The 20,278-nt window shown below is 35.9% G+C and overlaps 1 protein-coding gene across 1 annotated transcript in view; it reads left to right on the forward strand.

The window, feature by feature from the left end:
- The window catches only part of ADAMTS6 (ADAM metallopeptidase with thrombospondin type 1 motif 6), a gene marked incomplete at both ends in the record, with an annotated part of 144,844 nt that extends 125,389 nt beyond the window's left edge, over positions 1–19,455 (forward strand). The window contains 5 exons of the mRNA XM_079548422.1: positions 3,782–3,911; positions 5,246–5,450; positions 11,843–12,019; positions 13,272–13,428; positions 19,346–19,455. Of these exons, the coding sequence (XP_079404548.1) occupies positions 3,782–3,911; positions 5,246–5,450; positions 11,843–12,019; positions 13,272–13,428; positions 19,346–19,455 (779 nt within the window). The remainder of the gene's footprint in view (positions 1–3,781; positions 3,912–5,245; positions 5,451–11,842; positions 12,020–13,271; positions 13,429–19,345) is intronic.
- Between the last annotated feature and the right edge of the window lie 823 nt (positions 19,456–20,278).

Below are 20,278 nucleotides of genomic sequence, written 5' to 3' on the forward strand. Positions count from 1 at the left end.
TCACATACGATATGGAAAGATGATGCAGAACATTTAAAAACTGAATTAACGTATTTGCCTGGCATTGATTAATGGTTCTTCACCACGTGAGTAAATAGTGATAAATGCTTATGAGTGATACGTTACCTGACCACTGGTTCAAGAAATAACTTGGCTGGTGGCATTTTTCTTTTCTTTTTTTAAGCTAAGCGTAATGATACTTTGTCTTCATGGTGCTTCAGAATACCTTCTTGTTCCACAGTCCTCAGAAATAAGTTTATTGAGGCTGATAGCTGGTTTTTTTTTTTTGTTTTGTTTTTTGGTTTTTTTTTTTTTTGACTGAGTAAGTGTTGTAGATTCATTCATCTAGAATTTGGAAGGTTTTTCTTGTTACTTACAAATAATAAAAAAATTAGGAAAGATCAGTAGATGAGAAGTGCTCTTAAAATGTAAACTACAAGATCAAAAGGCATTAAGCTTTCTACACGTCTTAAAGAACCTTTAATGACTTCTGACTTCAGTTTCTCTTGTTCTGATGGTAGCATAAAAATATTGAAAGCTCTAATGAAATTTGCTTGATAGGAGTGCTAGGAAACATATGGATATGTCAATATGGAAATAATATCACGTTGTATTCGTGATCGCTGGAGAAGGCAGTAGTAAAATTCCTATGGAATACTGGGCATAATTTGTACTGTGGGCATAATGAACTCAAGTGTGAATGGATGCACAGAAGGACTGACAGCTTGGCCAAATGAATGCTGTATCCAACACTTCAGGGACTACAAGAGTTTACTCTATTAACAGAATAGTTATTTAAACTAAAATACTGTTTTTCATTTCAAGAATAGTGTTAATTGGCAATTAATGAATGTAGTAGTCACAGGTATGGATTTCAGAGAGGAAACTGTACCGGGGTTTTAAGGTGGAGATTGATCAGTTTATGAACGAGTGGTTCCCAGAAATAAAGATTAGTGTTGCTTCTACTTGTATGTTCCTTTGTTCCAAGTTTATTTAATGTGTAATATCTCACTGAATTTAAACCTTTCTTCTAATGAAAATGTCAGCAGCTGAGAATGCTGAGCGGATCTCTAATATCTTTGATCTTTATCAATGAATATGTGAATATCAGTAGTTATGGGGAGGGCCTATCCTAATGATTCTCTAACTTCAAATGGACTAACTTTTTAGTACAACACATAAATTGAGAAGTAGTGGAAAAATAGAGGTAGACATCTTTCAGAAAATGGTATTTTTGTTTTAGCTTACTCATGTAAATTTGTGTAGGTAAGAAGCAATTGGAAAACAGTGACAACTTAATGCACTGTTTCACTGTGCCTGCAATTGTATAGTGTTGTGGCATCCAGGTATGTGTAGAAAGAAGGAAAACTGAGAGAAGCTGATTTGTTGTACCTGGTTTATCTGTAAGATGCACATTTCAAATTAATATATTTTAATAAGTAAACCTTTATTTAAATGATCGTGATGCTTATGGATAACTTGAGATGTCAGACATTCGTAGCTTGATTTAGAGTGCCTACTTTGTGAAGGTTATGTGTAGCTGTAAACTAAAGGAGGTATCTTTTCCCTGCAGTAGGGATTTAGGGACTGTGGTAGAGCCAAGACTCCAGTGTTAGGTCTCTTTTGGTGCTGTAATGATTAGTGATTTTGAGGTGAAGTAAGATGGTACGTGATTTTGAGAGCTGATACACATAGTTCTCACCTGCTAAGCAGGCTGCTTATAGGAAGTGTCATACTGAGTGATTAAATTTAACCCATCTCCTGACAGCTTGGATTCATGACTGCTTTTACATGTTTTAGGATCCAGCCTGCAGATTCTTGGGAGAATTTGAATTAACAAGGCTCTGTAGTTACATACGGATTTATACCTTTATTTTTCAGGATGCAATGGCAATTCTATATTAAATAGCGGTTCTCTATTTCAGAATGAAGTTATTTTAGCTAGGAATACATCTCCAGAAAAATATGCCACAAAATAGTCGGAGTGTCTAGAATGACAGGGAAAGGGAATATTTTTTAATGGACATTCATGGCCACAATGCTGTCAAGGATGCAAGACTGATGGGACCAATGTCAGTAAGAAAAGAAAGAGATGTAATCTGTAACCAGCAAATAAGACATTCACATAGCACAGGCAGGTCATACTTGGAAGATGGTTTATATATTTTACATTAGGCTGTAATTGAATAGAAACTAGACATAACCTACAGTTTAGAAACTGCAGTCTTGCCACCGAGTGGCTAAATTAACCACCTCAGGGAAATACTGTATGCTCAAATTTAATACTGCCGGATCTGTAGCTTCTTGAGGAAATGAATAACATTCTCAAGACTGTTTTGAAAAATGAGGTTTCCATGTTGTGCATAACGTCAGAGAGACATATGTCTCACATCCCACGTGTCATAACATCATAGAGACAATGCCTGTGTGCTTAGACTGGAAGATTTCTGTTCATAGCTAAGCAGGATGCTTTATGGGCTGAACTTCAAGCATCTTAAGGCTGTGCTTGACTCACTGTTGGAATTAAGTACAATGTTCCTTATAGGTCTAATTTTAGGAACCAAAGACTTGGTTCTTGTTCATAATGGGTAAGAAAATAAGCAATTGAAAGGTAAGTAAGTTGTTTAACTAGTTTAAAATAAGAAAAAGAACTAAATTCCATGTTTTTATTTGGCTATTTACTGTCTGAAAAATATGTTTATATAATTAATTTTTTTGCTGCATATCTGCCTCCTATGAAACGTTTGTCTTAAAATAAAGAGGGAGGGCTGTAATGTAAGTTGAAAGATATTTTAAGCCAGGATTTTTTAATCCCTGTTTGTTTGCATGTAGTTCAGATTTTGGAAAAAGTTAAGTATTCACTTCTGTTTTAAGATTTAAGGCTTTTTTTTTATCAATTTGTCATGCTACGATCCCATTATCTCAGTACTGTAACTACCTATGTCGAGAACTCCATATGAATTGAAGATCCACAGTTGTCCACAATTTGTTCTAGAAACAAAGAGAAGGCCCTGCGTACCTGTTTACAGCAATACTTGGAACTGCGCTGCTGTCAGTGGTTCTTTAATGTCTTTCCTTATATTCTGTTTTCTAAAAATAGGAAAATCTGCTTGAAGTGTTATCTTGTAATGACTGCTGCCTTGGCAGTTATAGGTCACTATGGCCTGGAAATAACAATTAAATCTGAAGTGCCTGTTGATAGTTAACATGATGAGAGAGGAGCTGGGAGTGCCAGATCAAAAGAGCATTCACAAGACAAACTGCTTCTTTCAGAATGAATAATTCTTCATTATTTTAATGAAGAAAATGTTTCTAGGATGACATGTGTGAAAATGTAACACTGTATCCCAGATTGTTGTTTTATTTTAAACCAGAGTCTGTAGACAACAATTCTGCATTGAACAGTGTCTATGTTCTATTCGGTGATATTTTCTTTGGAAATCAGAGTGTCTTTTACTAAGAGGGAAGGGTAGATGGAAAATTGATTTTTTGCAGTACACAAATAAAAACAATCTGTCAGTAAATCTATAAATATATTCTCTTTGTTTTAGAAAACAACAGCAATTTAAAATCCTCTCTCAATGAGGTGGCCTAAAATTAAAAGAAAATGAAAAATTCTTTGTGGTCAGGGGACACTGAGTCAGTTGGAATTCACATCCCTGAAGCATTCAGCCCGCTCAAGTGGGATAGTGGGAATAATAATTAATAGGTGAAACATACTTCTACTCAACAAACAGAACAGTAAGAATGATTAATTAATGGTGTTTAATTTCATCCTAAGGTGTGCAGAAACAAGAGGTGGTGTGTAAAAGGTTGGATGACAACTCTGTTGTACAAAACAACTACTGTGATCCTGACAGTAAGCCTCCAGAAAACCAAAGAGCCTGCAACACTGAGCCTTGCCCACCTGAGTAAGTTTATGATCACTAAGATGTGTCTGTCTTGCATTTATAGAAAATCCTTTGTAATATATAATAAATCCGGTTGATCAAATGTAGTATAAAATTCTGGTCTAATTCGAGGACTCGGTCTTATTAGACAGGATATTTTATTTTAAATGTTGGTTAAGGCTACTTGTTCCTCTGGAATCTTTTTTTTCACCTAGAAGAGATCTTTGAGAAACATAGGTTTGAACAAGTGTTCAACAATTGAAACTGACAACACTGCAAGTGAAAAGTAAAAGATGGTAGTGAAGTACTTTATTAAGATGTTAGGTGTGGTGAACAGTGCTGGGAACCGAATTGGAGACCAGTCTTATGGCACTCATGACAGAAGAATTTTGAGGTGAGAGGTTAACTTTCCCACACTGAGGAGGATGTACTAAATGTTTGCCAGATTTCTAGGTGTGTTATATTAAAATTTGTTTTGTCTTCTTCAAAAGGGAAACAGTAAACAGAGAAACAGTTTACCAGTAAACAGAGAACAGTTTAGTATACCAAACCATTTACTTGTAGTAGACAAGAAAAAGACACAAGGAAGACATAAAAGACAAAAAAAGACACAAAAAGGAAGAAGGAAACAAGACTATAATGCATTAAAATCCAACAGGTATTCATGAAGTCAGTTTCTTCCTAAACTACCAGCTTGTGCTTGGGTTGCAGGATGGCAGTCTTCTAGATTTACTCCTCCTATCTCATGTATCTATTCAGAAGTAAAGCTGTTACATTCTTCTCCAGAAGTAATAACATTTGATCAAGTCCTTTTTACAAAATGCACCTCTATCCCATCCCTTATCCTTAGCAGTCAACAAATTGTCACCTCTAAAAAACAGTTCTAAAAGATATTCCCTCCCCCCCCCACCACTGACTTTAAAAAAAAAAAAAAAAAAAAAAAAAAGGCTGAAAAATTTAGCAGTCAGTAAGGCTTACTTTTTAAACAAAGTAGTTAAATACTTTTCTTATTTAAAACAATTCCAGTTCCCTTCCAGTGATTACCAAGAACTACGGTAATGAAAAAGCTTATGTACTTCCTCCTGAGTGAATGCCAGTTAGATTATATTTGATTATATATATTATAGATCATAATATAGATTATATTATATTATATTTGAGGCTCCTAACAGCAGCAAAGACTACGTTTGATCACATTGAACTAGGTAACATCTAAAGTTTTTACTTAATTTCACTCTGACTAGGTGTAGTGTTAACAGTGATAGTAGACAAAAGTATTTGTATTCTGGGTTTGTGCAATAATCTACTCAATTTCTGACATGCAGTAATAGACTTTCCTAACTTTTTCTATTCAGATGGTTTATAGGAGATTGGTCAGAATGCAGTAAGACCTGTGATGGAGGAGTGCGTTCACGAACAGTTCTCTGTATCAGAAAGATTGGACCTTCTGAGGAAGAGACACTGGACAATACCAACTGTTTAACACACCGGCCTATTGAGAAAGAGCCCTGTAACAATCAGTCCTGTCCCCCACAGTGGGTCGCTTTGGACTGGTCAGAAGTAAGGAAATTTTGTTATATCAGATCAATAAGACAAGAGCTCTGACCAGTGAATGTTGGTACATTTCCTACTGCTGCTCACCACATGAAGTATTAACAAAAAATTCAAAATTTGGTTCATTTGAATTATTGAACCGGTTTTTGTCATTCATAATTTTTTTCTTTTTTTCTGGGTTGTCAGTTCTGTTATCTTGTCAGATAATTATGACCAGTTGTTATTAATCATAACAGAAAAATAGTATTATACAAGAAAGCAGCTAAATATAAAATATCAGAAAAGTGTTTGCTATCAGATGATTTTCTTAAAGAGAAAGACTGCATTTCCATTGGTTCTTGAATAGGTGAATAGGTGAATAGCTGAAGAGAAGAACTGATGAATTTACAATATCAAAAGCCAAAGTAAACTGCTAGTTTTTTTTTTTGTGAACCATGGTGGTGTAAAGCATCACCTTTCTTAACAACGTGCCTTAAGATGTGAAAATTGTTATTCACTTAATTCAAGAAAGAGTGTCTTTTGTCAAATACAGTGATACATACTACAGCATAAACCAAGACATGCCATTGCTTCAAATATTAAATATGAAGTATGTTACCACGTGCAGCTTTAAGAAGACAGACTGATCTGTGATAGAGTTGAATGGGACTGTAACATATGCAAATCACAATGCAAAAATGCTTTTATGCTTTTTCAGATCCATGCTCTTCTGGACTGTTAGGCCACACCTCTTTTTATCTTGAAGAAGCCTTTGGAGTACTTACAAGTAATCTCTATGCACTTATAAGTACTTATTAGCTATGTCCTGTCTACATCACTGCTGTCAAATGCAGCTGTAAAAATAATTACTTTCATAAATGAATTAAATTGTGTCTTAGAATTAGTTTATTTGGGGCTTTTGTACTTCTTACCAGAAACTTATTCCTGAATTTTACTCTTTGAATTACAGGAAGTACTCTAATTCCATTCCATGCTAGTTTATACCTATTTGCTTTTATTATCGGCAGTGAACCCTTCTTTTCTTGCTTTTATTCATCAGAAAGAAATTAATCCTGATCACATTCTGATTTCCTATTTCAGTTTGAAGTCTATATATCTGTACGTTTGTATATATTACCCCAAAGGAGATTTCAGATGTGCCTTGTTCTTTAATTTCCTGCTTCTACTGAAAATAACTATTACCTACTGTGTATCAGCATACTCTAAAAACCTTTTTCTGTTCCACAGCCATAACATATTCATTACTTAAAGCCATCTAATGTTCTATTACATGGTCATATCCATATCTTTATCTTCCTTTTTTTGCTTCAGCTGATGATGTACCTGTTAAATAGTGATTCTTGGTTTGTTTGTTTGTTTGTTTTTGGAAGTGTGTTCTCTTGCACTTCGTACTGCTAAATTGCACTTCAAGTATTTTTGTCTTCGAAGTTTACAATTCCTTCTTTAGACAGACTCTTGTAGCACTGGGATTGATTCAGTTACCAGTGCTGGCTGCTAATTTCAGTAATATGGGTAACACTGAACAGCTGGAACTGTTGTGTAATCATCATTAAGTAGACTGAGAAGAAATGTGAATCCGGTCAGTTCTTGCCTGATCCTGGAAGGTCTTTACAGGTAGCATCTCTCAAGCTCTGTTCAAGATAAGCAATTGTACTCCCTCTTTACAGAAGCCCAGATAGGTTAGAGCTGTTACACTTGTTTTGTCTGAAAAAAAATGGAAGATTATTAAAGTAAGCTGGAATGATATACCAGTGATAAATTCATGATTAATTGTATCCCATTTTTCATATACATGCTCGCCTTTAAACTTTCATTCAAAATAAATTACAAATCACTGAATATAGAGAAAGTTAATATGCTTGTGGTTGCACAAATCTCTTCTGTGCACACATGGTTTTATCTCCAAAAATTGTTGCAACCTTTGGAAAGTCAAAGCACAAAGTGGAAGGCTACTAGGCTCCCTCTTTGTACTAATGCTCATACCAATAGTACAAAGGAATTCTTACCATATATATATCTTTATTATAGATAATGTGGTTCACAGAATCGTGGAATGGTTAAGATTGGCAGGGACATCTACAGGTCTCTTATCCAGCCCTTCTGCTCAAGGAGGATCACCTAGACCATGCCTAGGACCATGTTCAGCTGACTTTTGAGTATCTTCAAGGATGAGACTCTGTCAATTGTTAGTTAATAATGGCTTAATTATTATAGCTGTATTTGAAAGTAGTAATACCTGCCTGTCTCCTTGCTGTCTAATTTCATGCCTATATAATATAATATTCATCTGTTCTTCTTAGCTTAAGAAACTGCTTGTGTAGACATTTTTTCCCATTATGTACATTATTTTTCTTTGAACAACAGTAAAATGTCAATTTGCTACACTATTGAACTATCTGGTTTTGTTCCATAAGAAATTATGAATGAAGTGCCATTTTAGTAAACTCTTATGTAAAGAAAATTCTTTTAAAGCACAATGTGAACTTCCAGTTGTTTTTCTGTTTGTTTTGTTTTCATTAATTTTACATACAGATGCTTTTGTTTATACCCTGAATCTTCTGTCACCTGTACCAGGTTTTATAGATTAATTTGATATTGTAAAACAGGTAGTTATTCATGGAATGTTCCTAAATCTGTCTCTAGTTTCATACAGTTTTAAGATAACAGATCTTTTCTTGAATCAATTCTACAAAAAAAAAAAAAAAAAAAAAAAAAAGCCCACTTTGTAACCTGAAACCTGTGGGAAAGCAGTTCTTCTCAGCACTTTTCTCACTTTAGAATAGGACTTAAGACACCTAGAAATGACAGTGAATTTTAATGTGTGTCTTATTCTATGTGAGGAATTTGTATTTTTACTCCATTTTTTTTGCTAACATCACACAAGAAATAGAGCATCAAAATCAAGGCAGGAAAGATTTTAAATGGCCCTTGTCCCAATCTAAGAAGACACAGTGTACTCCATTACATCAGGAATGAATAAGACTTGGAAGGAGTAGAAGAGGAAGGAATGAGAAGGAAAGAATGGATGAGTAGTAAAGGAAGTTCAGTTGAAGACTCTTAGATCATGTCTGTGGCATGAGTAGTTTTTTTTAAGCTGTTTGTGATCATTACCATAGAACTTTATTTCTGATTGGAATTTCTGATCGTCATCTCAGTAGTAACATGTCACAGTATCCATTTGTCTAATTATGAGCCCTAATTATTTTAAATACTTTAAAGTATAAGCATTCCCATGTAGCTGCCTGTGCTATAATATTGTCCTTGGAACTATGAACACTTAATCTTCCACATCCAGCCTTTATTACAGTAGAAATGTGTTATGATTTTATACAACAACAACAACAATATCTAAAGCTTCTTGCTCTGCTAAGCAGTTGGTTGTAATGGTATTCTATCACTATTATAAAAAAGGACTGATTTCTTTCTTGTATAAATTTTGCCTGATGTAGCTTGGCAAAGTGTCTTGACTGATGATACCGTTCCAACATAATGAGATTTATTTTTTTTGTTCACTGTTCCCAGAAATATAACATATTTAAAACTGTATATAATATACACGAAAATATATATACACATGTGTATTTGATATACACATATTTCTTAGATTTTTTTGTCAGAACAGTGAAATGCTATGTGTGATTTTTTTGTTGTTGTTGAGAAAAAGCCAATTGAGAATCTTTTTAGACTTCAGCAAAGCTTTCAGTGCTGTTTTTCGTAGTGTCCTATTGGAGAATATGTTCTGCATAGAGTTGGGCAAAAGCAGGAGTTAACAACTGGCTGATAGGTCAGGCTCAGATGGTTCTAGTAAATGAAGTTATGTATCAGGCTGACAGCTGGACACTAGTGCAGTTCCGCAGGGCTCAATTTTAGGGCCAGTTCTCTTTAATGTTTCCATAAATGATCTAGAACAGAGTTCAAATGCATACTAAGTTTGCAGATGACACTAAGTTAGGGGAATCTGTTGATTCCCTCAGTGGAGAGAACTTACAGAGAGATCTTGACCAATTAGAAGGCAGGGCAATCAGTAATCACACTGAGTTCAAGAAGAGCAAGTGCTGGATTCTGTGCTGGGGGAAGAGCAACCCTGGTTTTATGTTCAGAGGGGATGAGAGGCTGGAGGGCAGCCCCCACGGAGTGTGATCTGGGGCTGTGGTTGATGGCAAGTTAACACGTGCCTGCCCTCCATAGGGCCAACCGTGCCCTGAGGTGCACCAGGCCCAGCAGTGCCAGGGAGAGGGGCCCCTCTGATCTGTGCTGTGTGGCCCCACCTCCAGCGTGAGTTGGGCATGGGACATAAAGGTACTAGAGAGTGCCCATGTACTGCTATGAAGGTGGTGACTATTCTAGAGGGAAAGATGTCCAAGCAGTGGCTGAGGTCCCTGGGTATGCTGAGCACAGAGCAGAGGAGCTGAGGGGAGGCCTGATGGCAGCTGCAGCTCTTCACAGGAGCTCTGCTCTGCTCTGTGTGACAGCGACAGGGCCTGAGGGAACGGCATGGAGCTGTGCCAGGGGAGGTAGGGGTTAGGGACAGGGTCTGCACCAGAGGGTGGTCACGCACTGAATCAAGCTGCACAGGGCATTGGGCACAGCCCCAGGCTGCTGGAGTTCAAGAAATGTTTGAACAGTGCTGTCAGGCACAGGGTTTGAATTTTGGGTGGTCCTTGGTGGAGACAGGAGTTGAGGATGATGATCTTTGTGGGTTCCTTCCAACTGAGGATATTCTGTGATTCTTGAGTAAAAGTCAGTTTTGCTATTAAGGTCTCACTTTGCAGTAGTTGAGCTTTGACTGAGTTCATCTGCACTCTGTAAATTACTTCTGGTTTTTATTTTGGATTTTTATTTTTCCAGTTAATAAAGCTGCAGGACAGAAGGATTTATTGTGAAGAGCTGTATCAGAGAAAAGAACATTTTCTTTGCATCCGTGTTACAGTTAGTCATGGCTTCCACAAATCAGAAATTCTGCAACCCTGCTGTGGTGGGGTACAATATTTCCTGGTTTTTGTATGGGTACTTTGTCTTCCACTTGCTTTGGAGACATGTAGCTGTGCTTAATTTTACTGATTTTTGTTTTATTTTTCGTGATTCAGTATTATTGTGGGCAACCTGTTTTCATACTTCACTTTCATTTTTGGGTATAAGTTGTAGTCTGTCTCACTTATTAGAATTTTTAGGGGCACTTCAAATGAGACTAGAAAATTGGTGCACCTAAATTCAAGTGCTGATCTTCAAAGTTTTGTTTGTTTGCTACCATTTTCTTGAGATTATGAAAGTCTATAGACACTTTAGATTTTGACATTCATTTTACTGATTATCAGATGTTCTGCTTTTTTGCCTGTCTTGACACACAGGAGAAACTGCATGCCAACCTCTTCCCAAAGCCACACAGTGATTCACATGGTAGACACTTTTCTACATATCTTCTTCAGAGGCTTCAATTTAGAAGGCATTTGTAAGAGTCAGCTGTGCTAGATGGTAGTTTGCATTTTTATAGTATTTCAAGTTTTAGAATGTGACACTCAGAGCACAGGTTAAGTTTCAAGTCTGTCTGTCTCCTGTTGTTTTCACAAAATATACTGATCACCAGTCTGTAGACTGCTCTTGAAATGGCAGGCAGGTTGTGTCAGCCTTCTCTCTCCTATTGATGTTTCATGGAATTCATAGTAACCACGAAGAGGAAATTGAATACAAGTGATTTTTAAGCACACTGCTGTAGTTAAGGTTGAAGTCCTCCTCAGCTAGGAAAGGATGTTTTCTTCTACTCCTTGCTTTAATGTTTTTATATTTCATGAATATTTCTGGGAAAAAATAAATGCAGTATTCCATGGAATTTGGACTAGAACCATCAAATCATGATTATGATGCTGAAGATCTGACATATTCATTATCATTCACTTTTATTCTCTACTTAGTATAAATATTTAATTCTTTCTACATTTCAGCCAGAGGTAATAGGTCTTCCTTCTCTGCCTTCTGTTAGGCTTCTAGTAGAGATTTAGGGTACATAAAGTTTGTGTAAAAAAAAATAAGTGGAACAGGGAGTTTTACTCAAGTTTGTCTCATAACATTACATGTGGCAAACCTTCTTACTTTGCAGCAGAGCTTCTCTTAAAACTAACCTAAACATTTTCATATATGAATCAAATAGTAATATAGTTGCATAAATAAAAAAGAAAATCTACTTTTATCAAGTTATAACACATAAAAGCTTTAACTTTATACAGCAGTCATCAGCCAGCTTGTTTGTTCCTAAGCATTTTAAAACTACTATCCTGAGAAAATAGCAGTTCAGTTGTATGAACGTAAATATATTCTACTATTTTTCCTTAATAATATTTCAGACACATATACTGACATTTTACTGGAATATTCACTTTATGTTTATACCAATATTTTTTCAGTGCACACCAAAATGTGGCCCCGGATTTAAACATCGAATTGTTCTGTGCAAAAGCAGCGATCATTTAAAAACTTTTCCAGCTGCTCAGTGCCAAGAGGAGAGCAAACCTCCAGTCCGCATCCGCTGTAGTTTAGGTCGTTGTCCTCCTCCTCGCTGGGTTACTGGAGACTGGGGACAGGTAAGATACTCCATACAGATATTTATCACCATTAATCTCCTACATGTTATCCATCAGTCTATCACCTTCTAAGGATAAAGATGTTTCTGAAAATGAATAAGAAGTAGTTTCCATGACTGAAGTAAAAACTTTTCCTGTTTGTTTCACATTGAAATATGATGCTAGGTAATAGTTTGCTGAACTATAAAGGATTATTGATAGTAACTTAATTTCTGCTGGATGAGTTTCTGTATGTGTTTTTTATAAATAAACCAGTTCTTACTACAGTTCCATGTTTTATGAACATGGAGTTTATGATACAGCAATATTTCAAGTTTCTGTATTTTTAAAACACGTAGAATTTAGTTTGAGAAATTTGATGGAAATACAAAGCCATTTCTAATATTCGTATAGTGTGTACAGAAAGATATATAGCAGGCAAAAGAAAAAAAGCTTTATGATCTTACGTAAAATATACTTAATTATTGAAGGTATAAGTTGTTACAGGTCAGACTGAATTTTGCTGCCAGTTATATGGTGTTTCTAAACAAGATATACTGAATTTCTTTCTTTTTGCATCTTACTTGTGATCAGTGACCTATTAAATAATAAATTCATACTTTTTAAGTTTCTTCTCTGTAGAGAAAATAAATGAATAAGAGCCAGTAATGAGAATAATTTAGCCTAACTAACCAGGGGACAGTCATTTGTCTTATTACAGTCAAATTAATTTGCAGTCCATATTTTCTTTCATGCTGCTTGTCCAGACACTTATTTTTCATAAATTTATGTAAGTCTTGGAAAAAGACCATTTAATTATCGAAATTTAAAAAGTATTGAAACCACAAAGTATTTCTATTTGAAAGATACTTGCCTTTGTACTTAAAAATGTCCTTTAGCAGATTTGAATTCTTGTTGTCCTTTATTTTATTTCTCTTTGTTCTAAAGTAAACGCTTTCTCTCTTGAAAATATACAATTAAGCTCTAATGTGATATGTGAAATAACGTAAACTATGTGTTCCTACCTCAACTCTGACCTGTTTTGTAAGCTGATTGGATTGTTTTATTTTCTTTGAGAGACATAGCGTGCTTATTTTGTTAAATAGAAAAATCATAAATATTTTATTTTGTTTTCTGTATCGACCAAATCTCTCCAGATGCCTTTTTAAAACTTTGTGAATGTGTACTGTTCCTGATTACTTTCATTTATCTTGTTTTATATTTTAAAAAATGGATCCACATCGTTTCACTTTCGTATATATTTTATCTTCAGTGTTCTGCACAGTGTGGTCTTGGGCAACAGATGCGAACAGTACAGTGCCTCTCGTACACCGGACAAGCATCCAGTGAGTGTTCAGAAACACACAGACCTCCATCAATGCAACAGTGTGAAAGTAAATGTGACAGTACTCCCATTTCCAACACAGAAGGTAAGTTTACTATCGGAGTATAGTTTAATCTGGGAAGAATGAAGTAAGTTGATCAATACTACTGTATTTTTTTATTAATAAAAATCTACTTGTATCATTGCCCAGTCTATGACTTAATTTTTTTGCAATTATTTTCTGGTTAGTTATTGTTGTTCCAAGGTGAAGTCAATGAGAAGCTAAGCATAGTTTAAAAATAAGCAAGCTACATATATAGCCACAGACAAAATACTGTACTTTTGTACCATTTATTTTCCAGTCTCCTTATTGTTTCAATGGAAATATGCATAAAAAACAGGGGAGGGTGACATACTTCTTAGTCCACTGAGTTTGTACCTACTCCATCAGTGATTAGCATAATGAAAAGTAGTAATTGCATAGTCATTGAAAAACTGGGACTATAGATTTAATGCTACATGGTGCTACAATTCTGTATGAATACTTTGACTTTTCAGTTTATTCTAATTTTAATTTTCAATTTCCTGGACCCACAAAACAGTCAGTCAAATTGAGATATTTAGATGAAACAAAGCATACAAAAATCTTACCAGAAATGCACTGATGATTGTCTATGAGAATGTTAATTTATAACTCTGAGGCTTATCATCCCCTGTTATCATTTGAAATACGTCTTCATAATGGATTTGTTCTTGATTACTTTAATTTCCATTTTTATGATGTGCTCTTAAGTAATCTTTAGACAATTAGTATCAGTCTAGGAAACTTTCTATCCTACAAAACTCAAAGGCTATTATTTTATTTCTAGCCATAGATAGCATCTCTTTTCCAAAGGAAGGAAAGTACTTTTATGAGGGCATGATTAAGGCTTGATCTCCTCTTAATTTCAAGATGAAGAGTGCATATAATTTATTGTCATTACATTAGTAATTTTTTTTATTTGTTGGGAAAATACACTGATCTCCTAAGATGGATGCCATCAGGCAGTTTCTGTGTCTATGTATGGACTCTGGGTGTCCATAGACTTTAAAGTGGAGCTTTGCAGGGTAACTATACAAAACAAGGTTGTGGGCAGTAGTGTTTTTCAGGGACCTGCTCCTTCACTGGAAAAGATCTGGGATTTGTGGTGTTCCAGATGGACTTCTGCTCTTTGGCCTGCAGTTTAAGTTAACCAGTTCCATACTAACAGCCATATAGCCTTGTTAGCACAGTACTTTACTTGAGGTAATAAAATCTAGGAGGAATTAAGAAGATACAACACAATGTTGTCAAATGCATATGTTCTTAACAGTCACACTGCCACTTCGCGTCTTGATTTTGTTTCATGTTCATGGTATTTACTGGAAGCTACTGATTATCTGTAAGTGGTTAAGTGACTCAAGTGACTCAAGTAAATGCAGTCTCAAAATTAACTTAGGAACTTAAAAATTCAAAAGAACCCAGCTGCAATCCATGAACTACCAAGAGTGCCTTATTCCAAAATACGACAAAGTGTTTTCAAGTTATTTTAAAAATATTTTTGCAAGCATTTTAAGTATATATCCTAATTTATTAACATTTTTGAGCTACTGTATTTGCAAAGCAGTATGCAGGTATTGCACATTTTTTGCTTATACATTTGGTCTTAAAAATCCTTAGACAAAAGAGAAGCTGACATCTCTTCTTTTAGTAAGGTCTCACCTGTTAGGCACTGAAGCACTTTTTTTTATGCATACTAGAAATGATAGAAGGCTTTTAAGATTTCAAGAACTGACAAATCCAAAAGACAACAATGGATCTCAGATCTTTTCAAAATAAAAGCTGGTCTTCTAGAAAGATGGAGAGTTTTAATGTACATAGTATATCTTCATATTTCATTTTCCACCAGTTTCAGCAGTGTTTGTTATTGGTTGTTTTTTTTTTTTTTCTTTTTTTTTTTCTTCCCTTTAATATGATGAATTGATCATGATTTAAGCAAGAAGTATTTGAGTTCTGATATTTCCTTGCCAATGATATTTATGGAAATGCCGTGTGCAGAAATACCTGGGGGTCCTGGTGGACAAGAAGCTGGACATGAGCCAGCAGTGTGTGCTTGCAGCCCAGAAGGCCAACTGTGTTCTGGACTGCATTAAAAAAGGGGTGGCCAGCAGACAGAGGGAGGTGATTGTCCCCCTCTACTCGGCTTTTGTGAGGCCCCATCTGCAGTACTGCGTCCAGACCAGGGGCCCCAGTACAGGAAGGATGTGGAGCTCTTGGAGCGGGTCTGGAGGAGGGCCACTAAGATGAACAGAGGGCTGGAGCACCTCTACTATGGAGAAAGGTTGAGGAAACTGGGCTTGTTTAGCTTGGAGAAGTGAAGGCTCTGGGGAAGACCTCATTGTGGCCTTCCAGTATTTGAAGGGAGCATATGAACAGGAGGGGGAATCATTGTTTACATGGGTGGATAGCAATAGCAAGGAGGAATGGTTTTAAACTAAGACAGAAGAGATTTAGGTTAGATATCAGGAGGAAGTGTTTCACTCAGAGCATGGTGACGCACTGGAACAGGTTGCCCAAGGAGGTTGTGGATGCCCCATCCCTGGAGGCATTCAAGGCCAGGCTGGATGTGGCTCTGGACAGCCTGGTCTGATGGTTGGTGACCCTGCCCACAGCAAGGAGTTGAAACTTGATGTGCTTTGAGGTCCTTTTGAACCCAGGCCATTCTGTGATTCAATGAGAAGGACATTCTATGCCTTTATGTAAGCTTCTGCTTCTCTTCAGGTTGTCTACTTTGTACCTGTGTTTTGAGCTTCAGGGAAAGAAAGTTCTGCCCCCTGGGGGTGCATCTACGTAGCAGAGCATATCTGTTTGCACATACGGCCTGTATTCAAATGCTATCCACTAGCACTGCCTTGTGCTTTGGGTACCACTGTTAAAAAGAACACTTGATCAGTAGTTTGCAGCTGAGGGGATTACTTTCCTGTCTAAAAACTTGTGGTTTCATGGTTGCACTAACTCAAGATAAGAACGTACATATTTTTCAGGAAGCTTAAATTGCTCCACTGAATATTGTTAATTTTGGTCCAGCTTGGGAGCACTTTCTTGGGGAAAGTATAGGTCATTCCCGTAAAATAATAGTAAAAATTGTAGGGATATGATATTAGTAAAATAAAATGAGGATCTATCTTGTGACAATAAACATCTCCTTTAACTTTTTTTTTCCCCACTAAAGTCTTCGTTGGAGATTTAAAATATTGTAGACAACATTTTGAAGCAAACATTGTAGCATTACATGCTCTACAGGCAGCACGTAACACGATTTTAAGTCTATTCAGAATGACTTTATTTTTTAAGTCTGCTGAATCTAGACTGCTGAAGGTCACCTGAAGCTTTACCTAATAAACAGTATAATCTAATTTTATGTTATTTCAGTTCCCTTGTATTTTCTGTAGTATGCCTTTATGATCTCTCTAGTTTGGAAGGCACAGTGACATGCTGTGCTTTTATTACTTTAATGGGACACGTGGTATTATAATATTGTCTGATCTGACCACAGCATTTGGGAAAGAAAACATTAATGTATGTAGTTTACTGCAATTTACTAACAGTAGTTACTAGTAACAAAAAAGATTTTGATGATCCTCTTTCATTGAGCAACAGTGAAAAATAGGTTACTTTGTCACCCACTGTATCCATTTCAAAACTGATTTTTAAAACACAAGCTGTGGGCACCTCCCAGGGTATTGCCTTACTTTTGTCCAAATGACAGTGGCTGAACAGTGTTCAGATTAGTCAAGAAGAAGAAAAATTTAAAGAAATATGAAGCAGGATAATTCCAAATCCTACTTTTAGCAAAAATGCAGTTAGCAGCTTTACCTGTGTTTAACTAAAAGCAATGTGTATGAGATTGGTTTTAAGATTTTATGAACTTTTATATGTCATCAAGATCAAGCAAATCTTTTTATTCCTTGCTTTGTTTATAATTTATGATCTGTCTCTCTCATGTTCTCAGTCTTCATAAACATGGGGACTCAAATATTTCTGAAATATATTTGTCCTCTTTTGGGAAGAAGTTTCAAAATAAAACAGTGAGTGGCTGCAGTCGCTGATAGAGAAATATATCTGTACTTCAAACAGCTACCTGCAATTTTTTTTTCTCCCGACATCCAACTCTCAAATTGAGAATTAAAATTACTAAAATATTGAATAGCAAAACAGTTAAGTGAAAATACTATATCTGTGTTAGTAAAATGAAAATTTAAATCATTTCATGCCTCTACTTGCCTAGCTAAAAGCATGCATATTGCCATGATAAGAAATACCATTCAGTATGTTCCCTTAAGTTCAGACTCATTTAGGTTTTCCTAGGTTCAAATACTAAAAATTCTCATCTTAACACTGTCTTTTTAGGATGTGAAATATGTGCATAGAAGGAAAAAATATAGGAATAACTGAAGGATTGTACATCCTGATTGGGTTTCTTTCACTATTACTTTTTGGTCTTCCTACGTGTTTGGTGTGGCTGGATGTTGTCTTTTTCATACTTTGCTTGCAGACACCTGGGAATCAAGGACTTTTGTTCTGTTAGGCCTTGTAAGAACAGAATCCTGGCCCCCCAGTCTTCACTTCTAGATACCAAATCAGTACAAAATATGAAAATGGTTAAAATACTGCTAGGCCCTCTCCTTTTTATTCATCTTTAAGGTCTTTTCCAACCTGAGCAATTCTATGATTCTATGATTCTATGTATTCATAGCTGTTGTAATTCGAGAAATGTTGCAAGGGGTAACCAGTATCAAATGCAACATTACAGCATTTTTTGAGATAAATTATTTTCTGATAAATTCATCTAATTTCATTCTTCCCACATCATTTTTGCAATTTTAATTCGTGGGTTTTGCTTTTCCTCATACATCTCTTTCATCTTCTCTCCTGTGAAGCAAAGCTCCTCGCTGAAGTCAGTCTGGAAGACAATATGCAAATGCTTTTAACTGGAGATACAAATCCTGTCTCAGACTTCTACCACAACATTTACTCCATTGTAGTGCAAATTTGCAGTAGATTGCAGTAGCAACAACAGCCGTATAACCTGAGTGTGCCAAGGAACTCTCAGATTAAGCCATATCTCCAGCTATATCAGTAAGAACTGGACATAGACCAAAACATTCTATTCCCTATTACCACCTTCTTTCTACAGAAAGGAAATCGGGCCAAAGGAGAAGCATGGTATATTCTAGCACTGCTCATGTAATGTAATGTGACAAGTCACTTTATATACCACTTGTATAGATGGAAATGCAGGAATCCTTCTTCCATGTGGTAAACAGAATTCTTCTTCTCTTCCTGGGAAAGTTACCTGCCACTGTAGCTGCAGAGGCAGTAATCCCAGTTTACAGGAAAAATGCAAGTATTAAAAAAAACTCTTACTCATCTATTATAGGCCTTAAAATGACTTTTGTGTAAAAGAAAGTGTGGATGTGTGGAACCAAGCCTAGTGTATAACCAAAAATTCAGTCAAGTCACTGAACTCATGCTGTTTGTGCCATTATTTATAACACTCTTTGCTTTCCCCATCCCTGCTCATGGCTATGTGTATAATATTTCAAGGCTTCTTACAAATTCACAGGCATGGTACCAAATATTGCAAGTCATGTTAGAGTTTGGATAACCTCTGATGGATGAATAAAGTAACTCCTGAGAAAGAAGCTGTAAAAGTATTGTGAGAAGAATGACTCATATTTCCTACCTGCCTAGGATGGTCATTTATCCCAATAAGTGGTAATTCTTTCAAGACAAAGTGGGCACACTTCTAAATGCCTGGGAGAGAAGCCCTGCAAATGTTTTTATGGCTTTGTAAAATATGTGGTTTGTGTACTACAATGGATAAGGAAAAGTATAGCAGGGTGGATGGATAGAGCAGGAATGTGTTAAAGATCAAATTTTCTTTATTTCTAATTTTTTTTTTTTTTTTTTTTTTTTAATCTTTAATGCCTTTAATTATTAGAGTGCAAAGATGTGAACAAAGTGGCATATTGCCCACTGGTGCTGAAGTTCAAGTTCTGCAGTCGTGCATACTTCAGACAGATGTGCTGCAAGACCTGCCAAGGACACTGACCCACAGAAAGCATGAGAATGTGCCTTGTTATTATCATTGTGGAAGAGTGTCTATTGAAGAGAGCCACACAGCGGAATAAGATTGACGTCCTTGGAAATGCATTACCCTGTGGAAAACGTAACCACTGGTCAGCCCCAGCTGACAGGATTTCAATATTATTTTAACTTCTGTGAAGTGGGATTTATTCATCCAAAGTGCTGGACACAGTATAAGGAGGGCATGCCAAATTGGAAAGATCCGCATAACACATATAGAATAGCTTACTGTGGAACATTTGTGTTCTTTTGACTCAATCCAATAGTCTGTTTACCTCCTTGGACCATTAAAATAATTTTTATTATGGACTTAGCGATGACACTGAATCCATTTGTATTTAAAACTGTTTAAAATGTAGCTGTTATGACTTGGTCTACTATGGAAGTAAAGAAGAATCAAAAAAATGTTAAGTCATAGCTTAAAAATGAAAACTATTTTATCTCGTGACACAGCACCACAATTTAAATTATAGAATGAGTTTGGAAATGTTATTTAAGGAGCAGAAATTTAAAAAAAAAAAAACATATTTTTTCCCTCATTCCATCTAATTCCCTTTGGAGTAATCCATATTTCCTGAACACTGCTGTGAACCACATATAAAGCTATACTCAGTAGAACAACCATGAGGGATTTTATTTTAAAAGGTGCAACAGTTATTGCAGTGGTGCATAAAGTACAAGTATGCTATGAAATGAAATGAAATCTGTGTTGCAGTTTTATAACCTTTGTACGAGCAAAACCAAGGTGTCCACTAAAAGGGAACATATTTCAATTCCATGGGGGAGG

Source organism: Tetrao urogallus (genome assembly GCF_951394365.1).
Source record: "Tetrao urogallus genome assembly, chromosome: Z".
Taxonomy (NCBI): domain Eukaryota; kingdom Metazoa; phylum Chordata; class Aves; order Galliformes; family Phasianidae; genus Tetrao; species Tetrao urogallus.